Source organism: Eumetopias jubatus, unplaced genomic scaffold (genome assembly GCF_037043125.1).
Source record: "Eumetopias jubatus isolate StellerSeaLion01/CBP00866 unplaced genomic scaffold, mEumJub1_p1.0 scaffold_12, whole genome shotgun sequence".
Taxonomy (NCBI): Eukaryota; Metazoa; Chordata; class Mammalia; order Carnivora; family Otariidae; genus Eumetopias; species Eumetopias jubatus.
In genome coordinates this window covers 39,194,620-39,208,302 of record NW_028274818.1, presented here as the reverse complement: position 1 = coordinate 39,208,302, position 13,683 = coordinate 39,194,620, and the positions used below count along the sequence as shown (strand labels likewise).

The following is a 13,683-nucleotide window of genomic DNA, read 5'->3' as shown; positions in this document are numbered from 1 at the left end:
CCTAATAAACTAATCTCAGCTAATGTAATGTTTATCAAGTTCCTTGGATAATGATACCATGCATGTGATTATCATCATCAAAACCCAATCTATGTTTTAAAAAGTTGCAGATGATTAACACAACATCAAGTTGTTGCAAACAATTACTTAAAACCCACACACAGACACAGACGCGCACACACACATCCACACGCACGCAGAACCAGGAGGTCCCCATATTCTGTAGAATGAGGGAGGCTGCAGCTGTAGGCCGACAGCTTTCATATCCTCATTTGAATAATGTGTCCTGAATCTGTCACTTTATTCATTCTCCTTATGCTCAGTGTACTCTACATCAACAACAAATTAAGTTGTAAATAAGAGACAATCATCACTTTTGTTTTTAAGCAGCTACTGCATAGAGAATTTCAATGTACGCTCCTTTTGACAGAGGGGGGAAAAAGAGGTGCTAGAGTTTGCTTTCATAAGCACAAATATGGGGAAACCAACAGAAACAAAAACAGAAACAGTTTACTGTTGCTGAGGGGAGGGAAAAAAAATTCTCTAAAGCACACCCATCCAGGACTGGCTGAAATTTCTTCCAAGAAGTTAACTAAGACATATAAAGTCAGAGGCTAAGTTTCCCTGATCACACTGGAAACCCATATGACTTGATACCAGTCTCCTGGTCTTAAGGGGTATCTTTGCTTGGCACGGCTTCCGACAAAAAGATAAGTGCATTGCATCAGTTATTACACAGGTGTATTCATGGATTGATTTCACACTCATCTCCACCAACTGCCAAGAGTTCGAATCATGACCACATGCACAGAAATTGAAAAGCCACTGATGAAAAATGACCTTACCTTCACATCGGAGAAGTAGGTCTTCAGCATATTTGAGCTGGGGTAACGAGTATAAAAGAACATGAGCTTTGCTTTTTTCAAGTGATTGGGTGACAATCCTTCCTGCATGTAGGAGGCATTTGGTTAAGGAAAACAATGTCTTTAAACACACGCACCCACCACCCACTCCCCAAAAGAACCTGGAGGCCCATCAAGCAGCCGGGGAAATTCTAGAAGGTAAATGGCACCAGCCACGGAATCCATCACTACGTTGCTGCCCCTTGCTCAAAATGACCATGGCTTGTCAGAAACTGCCAAGTGTAATGGTGAGGATGCACAATGTGGTTGCAGAATCTTGGTGGCTCTGTGGGGAGGATGGCAAAACATTACCCTGTTCGAGGTCCTTATGCTACCTATATGTTCACTTGTTGCTAAGGAGACAAATGCACCCAACATGTATTGTACAACTCTTATCGTGAGAGTTTTTCTCTTCTTTGCAATTACAGTTCTGTTTGTTCTTCTCTCCACACTCTGCAGCTTACATCAAATTATTATCCTAATGTGCCTGAAAATATAAAATGCATTATTTTGAACACTGTCAGGCAAGCTTCATGTTTTACCTTTTAGTGCTAAACTAATGGAGCATCTTGACTCACTTTCTTCCTATCTTATTATTATATCCTTTTAATTGTTTCCTTTTAAATAATAGCTAAAACTTGGGAGGGGTGGTTTTGGCACAGAGAGCGCAGGGAGGGGGTGTCGCTTTTGTTAAAGCAACGATCCAAAACCAAATACAATTTGCCTCTCCTGGATTTATAGTTAACTCCTTTGAGAGTGGCACAGTGGTTGGGGCTAACAAATCAATAAATGTGGGTTAGCAGATCAATAAATGGCCACTTACCCAAAATAAGAAGGCCTATTTATCTGGAAACATCATTACCTTTTAGATCTGTAAACAGCAGCAACTAAAACAGTTCCCAAGAGAATGTGAGGCTAACCATAACAATCCAGGCTTCCTGATTCTCCCCCAGATTCTTGGCACTCCTCAGCAGACTCAGAGCTGGGATGGCTCTGGTCACATCTGCGCCGCAGCCTGGCCCTGCCATTTCCTCAGCAAATTAATGGCTTTATAATTTATCAGAAATGAAGATGCACGTGGAGAAAATCAATGTGGTCCCCCACAAGGTCAATTAAGGGTCCTTCCTAGAAGCTTCTCTAAGGATTTTCTCTCAAAAGAGAGTATGGGAAAAATAAGAAATGAAAAGAAAATCTGCACTCGTGTGTGCACACACGCACGCACACACGCTTTACTAGGCAACAAAAATGCCACACCTGGTGAAAAAAGGTTAAAAAAAATGCACGTATTTAGGAAAAGTCAAGGTTTCTAAATGGCCTCCATAAAGAACAGCGTGACCAGTCTTAGGAAGAAGAGAAACCAGGAAGTTAGTACAGAAGCATAATCAAATTCATACTGATAAGCTCTTGACTACTTATAGCAGGGTGTTTAACCAAATATTCTGCTGAGGATTGGCTCAATTAGCATTCCCTTTAACATCATGCAATGTTTCAAAGATCACCTTGGTTTGTAAATGGAAAAATTAAATCTTGTGCTTCCCCCCCACCCCACCCCCCCACGGACAATACAGACTGAAGGAAGAAATTTCGATTTTCCGTCTGTAAGCCAAAGCAGCTTAACTGAACTTGTGTTTTTGTTTCAGATCCTTAATGATCACAAAGACGATAATTTATGACTGACATACTTCTTGTGCCAAGGAAAGAGCTGAAAGGCCCTCCAGTAACCTCCATTAGACCAGTAGAAGACTAAAGGAGCCCAGCACACTTCAGGACCATCTGTCCAAATGGGTAAGTGAAATAATAGTGGCAAGCTGTCTCGTCTTGCCTGGTGATAAGAGTTTTTAGGCAAGCCCAAACTTCAGCAGACATTCTCAGATCTGGGTTCTAATCTTTTCTTCAGAAGGCCAGATGAAAAAACAATCTTGCACCACTGAATTATTAGCAGGGGAAAAGTACCGAAGGGTTAAAAATGTGGTCCTCCTACAAAACACCCCGTTTTGCTGTGGTTCTCTGTGATAGAGCTACCAAAACTTCCTGATGTTTTCAGTACGCTTAAATTATGCTTCGATGTTTTAGCTCTTTTTATTTAAAAAAACAACAACAAACTATCCCTCTTATTTTGATCAGGATTTAGAGGCTTTTTATTTCATGAAAAAAATTATTCTGATTCGAGTGTCTCAAGTCCGTTTTGCTTTAAAATGTTTCCTGTTGGTAATACTTAGAATTGATCCGTTGAAATGGAACAGAGAATAAATCTTTATCTCTTGCTCATCGTGTAATTAAGATAAAATTCCCATAAAATATATGTTTCTAATAAACTATTAAAAATAGCTAATGAAACATTTAAAAGCCAACAGTTAGATAATCCTTTTTTTTCCTCCTCAAAATAAATCTGAACTGACCAATTGGTTAATTTCCCTTTTAAGTGCTTGTGCTGAAAAGCAACTGTTCTTCCAAGAAAGCACTAGCTGTTTCCAGGATACTTACACACGCACAATGACTCATGATGGAATAGATTCAGTAAACATACAGCTGTACTGAACACGAGCTAAGCTCCATTCAAGGCCAGGAAAGAAAATGAGCACAAATAAATATTAAGGAGGTAAAGGGGGGGGGTGGGGTGAGGGGGATGGAACGCAAACAAGATCTGTCCCGGCCGCTCATGTGGCTTTGCCTCAATTCTCTTAGCCATAGCTTTGTGAAGACAGATGACATTCAATTCTATGTGTAATGCAAAATAGACAATAACTACTGAAACTTGAGACAGCTGCCAGGTGTAAAAAAAAAAGAAAAAAAGAAAAGAAAAAAGAAAGAAAAAAAAGAAAAGATGATAAATCCATAAATTAATGAAAGACATCTGCTCAGGAATAGAAAAGATCAGAGAAGCAGGATACTGCAGCTGAACCTGGGGGGGTCCCAGCAACCTGAGACTCTGAGTGCCGTCTGTTTACCAAGCGCGACATAACCGTACCTACACGGCGGTGGCAGGCGAGGAGCGGGGCCAGCAAAAAGACAAACGCGAGAACACCACATTGTGAGGGCTGGAGGAGGCGAATTGTTCTTCTTCTTCTTCTTCTTCTTCTTCTTCTTCTTCTTTTTTTTCCCCAATTGAACTCCGACCTGTGGCTAGAGATTTTACCAGCTGCACTTCCAACCAAATTGGATTGGGGCTACTTACTTACATTTTCTAAAATGCTCTGAAACCCAAAGAATTTTTAGCCGTCTCCTTACGCTCCCCGATTTGCCTGTTTCCGAGAGCATTTCTCCCTCAGATGGGGAGAGAGGATCTAGACTGTCTCATTTAATTAGAGTGATAGAACGAGCTGTTACTCCATTAAGAAGTTGAACGCCTAAGACGTGTCACTTATGGAAATTAAAAATAAAAAGAATTTACTGAATAATTTTTTGGGGGGGTCGGAACCCAGAGTCTCTCAGTCTTTCATATAAATGTTTTCCCCGTAGCTAATACAGCTAATAGAATGACTGTGGCCCCACAAATCTTCTAAAAATGTCCATGGATTATTTCACATATTAGAAATTCATTTTTAATCCATGTTTTCCAGTTGGATTTTAGTTTCAAATTACCAAACAATTTTCCTTTCCTAAATTTGAAGTGTTGTAAACATTCTCCCCAACAGTCAAGTTGGGGACGCTGTCTGTCACAGGAAACAGGCTCAGTTTCTTCACCTGCACATCTTAACAGCTCATAAGACTATTCTCAGCTCATAAGACTACTCTGGAGCTTCAGCTGGGTGCATGCAAATGTCTGAGGCCTACACAAGGCTATTTTTCTTGAGATGCAAAGAGGATGAATGACAAGGAACATCATGAAGAAAAACATTTGGCTGGCTCTTTCTTTTGGAATTTGAATAAAACTTAATATTTGATTAAATAGATTCATTTGCAAAGACACCGAACACATTTTTTTTTTTTCAATATCCAAGACGTGAGCTCCTGGAACAGGTGCACTGACATTGAGTTCAACAGGCACACATGCACTACTTCCTTTCGATTAGAAAGGATAACGAGGTATCGCGTTTATATAGATTACATATGCTTCATGTGCTGAACTTAGAATGGATTTATCTGATAAGCTGGTGTTCTTAATAGTTCTTATCTTGGCTACTTTGTTCAAAGAAGCAGATGATGCCCTTTGAAGTGGGAAGAATCCTTCCTTAAGAACTAAATTATTCATTACTATTTGAAAAGCCATGACTACAAATAAAAACATAATAATGACAATCATAGAGGTGTCATTTCATCCCATTTCTACTCATGTCTATTGAATTTTTTTCTAGGAATAACTGTGCTACCGGTTCTAAGATGGCCTTATATACCTAAAACTGAAGTAGACACCACTCTCTAGGATTCCCAGAGAATTCTTTAAACGAAAAGCTTTGAGAATTTTGCCTACACTCCATTTGGTAAATCAAGGGAAGAACTCATTGCCATACAAGGATGGAGACAGGAGACAAGTGGACCCAGTCTCCCCCAAAACACTCAGATCCTCGTTGGCTTCAGAATCGTGGGGATTATAGAAAGGGTTGCTTGCCTGTCTTCTTCCTGAGAAAGAATCTATCAGTGGGATAAATGGTTAAAAGTACGGCATGATCGAGGGGAAAGAAACAGAGCATAGAAGGCCAAAAGGTGGAAAATGTAAACATTAACTGCAACAAGAGGCCAAAATTATTTAGCTCCATGAAAGAAACAACTCCAGGTGTAAGCAACATTTCATATGAACACAGGTGTTTCCAAGCCATCCCAGTTCAACAGACTCATACTGGTAGGAGACGGAAGTTATTCAGCTGAAGAAGAAACTATATTCTCCTTAAAGCCTTTGATATGTATAGAAATAAAAGGAACTTCTTTCAATTCAAATCCTCTAAATTCCTCAGGGGATTTAGAGAGCGTGAGACAATGAATGTAGCCAACACTTAAAGCAATCTAAAAGATTTTGTTCCTAGAAGACCCAACTTACTTAAAAAAAAAACAAAAAACGCACAGGCCTAATGATCTGGTTACAATGAAAAGCCTAATTAAAAAAACAAAAACAAAAACCCAAAACCCATAAACTGGTTAAAGAGTTTAGTGTGCACTTATGGGACTTTGGTGAAACCTGGTTTCAAATATTTCTCAACGTAGGTGTATGTCCCTTTCCTCTGAGTGTGTGTCTGTGTATGTGTTTGTGAGAGAGAGAGAGAGAGAGAGAGAGAGAGGAAGGGAGAGAAACACCCCACCATCTTGACTACTGTCTTCAAAATGAAGTAAGATAGGGTCTAGCAATAGGGTCCAGCCCTGGACCTCAGGCTTGTGTGAACCTCAGATGATGCTCTTCCTCCCAAGGACAGAAAACCATTCCAGGTACTGCATCTTCTCGCTTGGCCTTTCTCATCAGCAACACTATATGGCAATCATTTTGACCAGTGTTTATTGCCTGTTTATAATGTGCAAGGCATGGTGATTGGCGAAGCTTCAATTCATGGTTGGTAGATTACATTTTAGGTCTTTGAAAGGTAGAAGTTAAATCAGCAACCAAACCAAGACTCAATTTCTGTTTATATACCTAAGTCCTCAACATCTTTATCTTCCTTCCTCTCATGACATTATTCTCTTCTTCCTCACTGCGGAAAGAGACTGTGTTTAAGTGCCCCAAGTGGGTCTCATACTTGTGGCTCACCTTATCAGAAATCTTCACTACTGTCCTGAGAGCTGGTTAGAAGACCAGCCTTCCCTACATAGAAAAATGTATTTCCACCATAGCTGGGACTTTGCACTTACGTGGCAGCCTCTGGAGTGGGCTTAGATACTAAAATGCCAATCTCTAGTCATCAGGACAATTGCTCAAAATCCTCAATTTCGCAACAGCCAACTTAATTGCTAAATTTTATGTCCATCTGGCAATTGATTCTAAAAGAAACACGCCTCTACCTGCCCCCAAATGCTACTATTCGACTACCCCAAAACACCAACAGCCACAAGATTTTTAAAAAATTGACTGAAAGGACCAAATTACAGAGGAAAAAAGAAAAGTCAGTGAAAAATAGCTGGAGTTCAGGACAGGTCTAATAAAAAATATAACTGGCATCTCCACCTAAAAGTCAGGTTCAAAATATAAGAGTCATAAAAAGAGCCATTTTTAAGTCGAATACAGCTGAGTTTTATATTTAATTGTGCTCTCTCGCTTTCCAAAATAATTTGCTTTGTGTATGTTAGGACAAAAGATTTCTGTGTATGGCTGAACAGAGGTTAATCATGCATAGAGGCAGCTGCACCAGGCCCAAGGAATAGACCTTGGGTGAACGAGAGAGAGAGAGAGAGAGAGAGAGAGAGAGAGAGAGACCAGTGCCGTCTGAATACATCAGTACCTGTATATTTCCTTAAAGAAACACCACCAGCGACAAACCACGTCTCACTTAAAGATCAAAGAGAGAATCTGACCTCCCCCCGCCCCGCCCCCATGACCATTTTTCTCCCACTGAAGCCTCCCACCAGTAAAGTGCTCTTCCTAAGATTTAATCAGGTCTTCTTTACACGGCCCAGGAGCCCTGCAGATGGGTTAAAGGGAGAATTCTTCTTATGGAATCTTAGGGAATCTCAAAACTGACTTTTCTCCTGACTCCATCATAAAACTTTACACCTTAAAAACAATCTGATAGAATTCATTATTACAATGAGTTTTTTTTTTTTTTTTTGGTCCATCTCTGACTCTACTCCTAAAAGAAAAAAGAGAGAGAGAGAGAATACAGGAAGAATAGCAGAAAAAGCACTGCTGGAAAAGCACATATTAAATACCAGCTCTCTGAGGCAATTAACAACTTGTGAAAGTTGCAAAGATGTGGGTTTCCTGTGAAGCTTTTGTGCAATCAGGAGCGCAGCACGTGTGCTGATAAAAGCCTATTACTCTGAATAATAGGAAAGATTGCATTCCTTAGAAGATATTAATCTATGTCCTTCTATCTATTGTGGAAACCTGACCTTTGGGGAAGCCTTTTTTTGTTGTTTTGTTTTGTTTTGTTTTCCTCGAGGGGAAAAGAAAAGGATATTGCACTTCCCGAATAAGGTGAGATTTCGGACATGTCTTGAAGATCGCCACACTCGGACTTGATGAGCGACAGGGAGAGCCCTTCTGCGGTGCTGGGTGGGTGTGCTGGTGAACAAGGATGGTGGCTCAGGTGGTGGGATGACATCTTGGTCCTCAGACTCGTGGTCTCCCTAGTTAAGTCTAAGGATTCAGGAGAGGCTCTGTCTTTTCCCGAGAAGGAGCCGGAGGGAGCACCTAATGGACTCTGAAATGGGTAGGCCATCAGGGGAAGGGGAAAGGGATGGCGGAAGGTGGACGTGGTGAAGCCCGCGGTGGCGGAGAGAGGTGACTGGTGCAGGGGCTGGTGGTGGCCACCGGCGGGGGGGCCGGAGGTGGCCTGGTCGGAGGAGTTTTTGCGGACCACCAGGGGCAGTGCTTCTGTCTGGTCTGTGGAACTGGGCATCTGCACGTTGCCAAAGGTGTCCAGGGGGTTCGGAATGATGACGTCGCCAAAGCACTGCAGGCGCTGGTTGGCGGTGTGGAAATTGTGGTTCTCCCCGTTGACGGCGAATCTGGCCTGGGGGATCTGGAGAGGCGGGAAGACCTGAGGAACCTGGCGGGAGGGTTTGGCTGAAAAGACTTTGACCACAGTGTCCACAACTTGCGACATGGCCGTGTTCAGTTCCTGCTTCAGGGTCTCGGCCAAATGTTTGCCTTCCGGTTGTAAGGAGTTCGGACCATGATCTCTTTCTTTGTTGCTGCCTTCTCGTTTGGGCTTGTTTTCCACCAGCTCCTGCTCCCTGATCAGGGCTCGGGCTCGGTCAATGAACTGTCCCGGGTCTAGCTCGCACATCTCGTTATCTGACCGCCCCACGGAGTCCTGGGCCCTGGCGTCCAGGATCTCCGAGCGCATGCTGTCTTCAGACAGGTTCCCATCTTCATCATTTTCAGAATCGGTGCTGTCGTAGATTTGGTAGAACTTCTCCTGCAGCTGGCGCAGCTGTTTCTGCATGTCCTCCAGCTGCTGCTTCAGCTGTCGGCGCTCCTCTCGCTTCTGTTCTTTGCGGGCGGAAACCAGCTGCTGGAAACTCTGTTGCTGCTGCTGGGGCAGCTTCTGCTTGCGTTTGTTTTCCCTGTAACTTTCTCGGGGACTCACAGACTGCGGGGCCATCTCTCTTTCATTTTCATTGCCCCTTAATGCCACACTGGGGGAATGGCTCATACCCCGAATGATATTCTCAACCCGGGCGCGCTTCGCTCTCAGGTGCTCATCACATAAGCGATCCATATCAAACTGGCTCATAGTAGGCCTGCCAAAAGGGGAAAGACACTCTGGGGGGCTGTCTCTTGAAGAGTTGCTGCATATATCCTCCTGATGTACTTCGGAGCCTGTACTAGAGAGACCGCTGGCTTGGAAACTGGGCTCCGTGCCACCATTTTTGTTCATGTTATTTTTCAACAGCTGGGAAATTATGGTTGCTCCTGGAAAAGGCATCATGGCATCTTCGTACGAGTTTGCCCTCTTCAGCAGCTTGCGGAGTACATTTGACTTTTCCCCATCTGCATGCTGCACCACTGAATACTCAACATCCTGCTCAGAACCTTGGGGATTCATGGCACTAAAAAACGTTGCTCTCGCCTTAGCAAAAAATGCAGATGCTGTCCCTACCGTCCTTTTCACTCCAATGTCAACTCTTCTCCTCTTGGTTTGCCGGCTTAAGAGGGCTGTGCTGTCATGGTCAGGCATCACTGGACAGTTATTGTGCCATCTTCAAAAGCTCGTCAGCTGGGCACAGCTCAAGAATCCCGGGACCCTGGCCAACAGAACAAAAGGACTGATGAATCATTTTCTTTAAATTTCTCCAAATTTCCTGACCTCAATCCTGAATCAAATGCAAAATGCATAGGCTCTGGGATTTATGGCACATTACAATTATTGCAATTTATTATGCACTCTGCTTGAAATGAAACATTTTTAAATATTTCTGCTCCACTGGTTTAAGATGGATTAAGATTAAAAAAAAAAAAAGCAAAAACTGCTTAAGCACCAGTAATATGATTCTCTTTCACAAATGCCTAAAATGATACTGTTTATCTTCAGAAGAAACAGTAGATTATAAGAACACAGCCTCTGACAACCAATTGATTAAATTTTGGGCATTGAGATTCATATTACAAAAGAAGATGAAAGTGGTCTATACTTAAGAAATAAGGTTCAATTTTGAGGCTGTGTGAAATTTGGGCAAAAAATTCCATTTCTGAATTAAAATTATTGTGGTTTTAATGCTATTAAAGGAAAAAGACTTGAAAATAAATGCAAATACTTAACACGCCCCCTTTATTACTGAATTTTAAAATATTTTTGTCGTATGCGAAATGGGAAGGAGAACACCCCATCAGCATCTTTCCAATATAAATGGTCAATTTAACATTGAAATAAATGCACAAATACTCATTTTACAAGTCTGCTTATTTCGCATAGATATGCATTTTTATTAGTAAAATCACATTCGAAAATGGTATCTGTTGCTATATTTTAACACAAGTGTGAGAATATTGATACATTTTCATGATGTCCTTTTGATTACTTAAATTACTGCAAAGTTGCTACAAAAGAAGGAATTGTCACATTTTAGAAATCAATATGTGGAACAATAAATTGAGTTAGGCAAGGGTAAATACATCTTCAGTATCAGTTTTCTTCTGTCCCAACCTGCCAGAATAATACTTCAAATGCCTAAGGAAACTTTAACATACACCATTTGTGAATTGTATTTCTTATGCCAAATTAAAGAAAAAAAGATAAATAAAGGAGAAAACGGCATCAAGCAAAATATATGAGGAAAGAGAAATATCTTCTCTGCATATGAACTTCCATTGTTTCTTGAGGACACAATATAAAAAAAGAATATCCTTCCTTACATTTTATAAAAGGCACTTGACATATTTTGTGACTTACTACCTAGTGAGGCTAACCCCAAATTTTGTGTAAATATAAGATGTATCTTTTTGCTTACAATTAACATTTTATGAAGAAAATGAAAATATTTTTTTCACACAGGGTTTATCTAATATTAAACTTCACGTTTGCTTAACAGAGCACATCTTCACAATAACAGGGTCTATTGCCAAAGGCAGCGTGCAGAGTGTTTGGAACAGCTCCCATCTCTTTCGGTTCACCTGTAAAAACATCTACGTGCTCCCTAGGACTGCATCTGTGGCTAGTTTTAAAGAATGACTATCCATGCAAATAGGCATAATTTCAGCATGAAATAACCTGTAAAAATCAAGAAAATGCTCAATGCTTAGATGACAATGTGTGGGTTTTTAAAAAAAAATTTTTTTTTTTTAAGCAACAACGATTTCATCCTGCATTCCTTGTTCCTGGTCTCTATATGAAGAGACAACATTTTTTTTTTTAAAGCCTGTTTTAGAGTATCATGCAAGCAATATGATGCTTCTTTATATTTTTTGTATGCTTAAAAATAAAATACTTTTTGTATGCCCCAGGATAAAATTTCCTGAAGTCAGAATGGAAACAGATCTTAAGAACTTCAATACCGGGTTCAAAATCGGTTTCAGAATGATTTTGAACCCTCACACATCAATAATAAAACTGTATCCAGGAATACAAAAATGCAATGACAAATATTTCACTGGCACACGAGATCTGATAAATCGGGTGTAGCAATCAGGTGAGAAAAAGAAAAAGACCGAGACAAACAAGAAAAGGGATGAATTATTTCAAAGCCCAGAAAGACTTGCACATTGGGGGTAGGTCTTTGCAAGGAGGACTTTTGTGTGTGTCTATCAGCTTTCCAAAAATAGAGTTCATTGCCATTATTTAAAAATTTTACCTCTTTTCTTTTTGTGTGCAAATCCTTTTCTCTTTAATATCACCTGAAAAGCACATGAGTCTCCAATCAAAATGTTGAACAAACTTTCTGCAGTCTTTTTCTTCCTCTGTTCATCTTAACACCCAATCTGGATTTTCCTCCTACCCATCCTTGCTGGGGGAAGAGCATCTCTGCCACAGAGGCTCAGAAATGACAGGCTGGTGGAAGAGATGAGCACAAGGTCATCCCCAGGCATCCTTCCTTTCCCAACTGCCATTTACCTCTGCATCAACTGCATTTCCTCTCAGCTAGCCTAGGTATCAACAGCTGCATCCCTGCCTCATGCCCAAGCCAGGAAGAGGGGTGGAAAGACATGATACTCTCATCTTCAGTGGAGAGTAAGTGTTAATTAAACATGCCTGTTGGGTCTTTCAAGAACAAAATATCCTGTAACTTCCTTCAAATTCACCAAACCAAACTGATTTTTGCAATCCTCTCTTAACCAGCCATCATTTTTATATTAGATAATGATTTGCTTTCTGTTTTGGGCTAAGAGAATTTAAATACTTTCAGGTCTTGTAAAATGTCCAGCTGAGACGTAACAAATAGGACGGCACAAATCGGAAAAATAGGAAAAATTATATATTCCACTAAGACAAGGCATTATATTAATAGGCACAAATAAATAGATCTCTCTATAGAGCTAAGACCTAAAACTTAGAACTAAAGGTATAGCAGTAGTACACACTGGGACCATAACCCATGAAGGCAATAGAGGAGATTAAGTAATTATAACTGGTTGACGTAATACTTCATCAGCATCCTGATTCATAAACAAGATCTACATGTGAACATACTTACCACATAAGAAAATGCATTGTTCAATGATTCTAATAGAAATTAAATCACTTGAAAACACTTTTAAAGGTGCTCCCATGGATTTCCCAGTTCAGAATTTAGAGAATGTTATGCACTGACTTTATCACTGATATCATCCTGTCCATTAAGATTTTTAGAAATTCCTTTATTTCTCAACATCTGTACTAAGCCACAATGTTTCAACTACAACTATTATTGACTCTTATTATATTTTAATCTTAACATTAATTTTGAGTTTAACCAGGCAATATGAAACCTTTTGATCAGCATTTGTAAACATTAATATCAGCAAGTCTGCAGAAAAAGAGAACTGATATAGAATTTGAACCCAAATGGATTATTGTTCGGATACACATATTCTATTCCTGTAAATGCGTCTTTAATTGGTATGAAAACCCATATAGAATATTTTTATTGTTAAATATTTTGCCACACATTTGGTATCTTACTACACAAATGCTTTAATAATTCCTATACAATGAATATCTTGACATAGCAGATTCCTCCCAGAAAAAGATAAGAACACACATCCAGGTATAACCAAGTCAGATTTTAACAACTTCAAAAGATTCATTAAAATCTGAATTATCTGAAGAATGTCAGATAATATAACATGGAGAATCCTAAGGAACCTGGTGGCTTCATGTTAGAAAAGAATTTCCAGTGAAGAATTTCAAAGGAACACTGCAGTGTGTGAAGTAGAAAGTGGTTAAGTGCTCTACTTTAATAAAGAAGTTATTTGGGGGAGGGGAGCACAACTTTTACCATATCTATCTGGAGTGCAGATTCTGGACAAAGAAGTGTTCATTATGGTAATTATCCAAGTAGTTCAGACAAATCTTTTATGAGACAGGGGAGTGTAAGGTTGGCATGGTTTCCTGTTTGGATTACTTAGATTATCTGTCTTTGTTGGTAAAATTATTTGAAGAAATTGCTCAAGCCTACACTTTACTTCTTACAGAAAACAACCTCTGAATGGGCCACTAATCTACTTGGGTCAACCTGGTTATGAAATTTCAAGTGGAATATCACTAACAAAAAACATTTT

The 13,683-nt window shown here is 40.1% G+C and overlaps 1 protein-coding gene across 2 annotated transcripts in view; it reads right to left on the bottom strand.

Annotated features, from left to right (window-relative positions):
- PROX1 (prospero homeobox 1) overlaps window positions 1-9,667 on the bottom strand; it is a 38,789-nt gene extending 29,122 nt beyond the window's left edge. For both annotated transcript variants that reach the window (XM_088016880.1, XM_028125828.2), the window contains exons 1-2: window positions 7,943-9,667; window positions 846-953 (exon numbers count right to left, since the gene is read on the bottom strand). In XM_088016880.1, coding sequence (XP_087873006.1) covers window positions 846-953; window positions 7,943-9,667 — 1,833 coding nt within the window. The remainder of the gene's footprint in view (window positions 1-845; window positions 954-7,942) is intronic.
- Window positions 9,668-13,683: the final 4,016 nt, after the last annotated feature.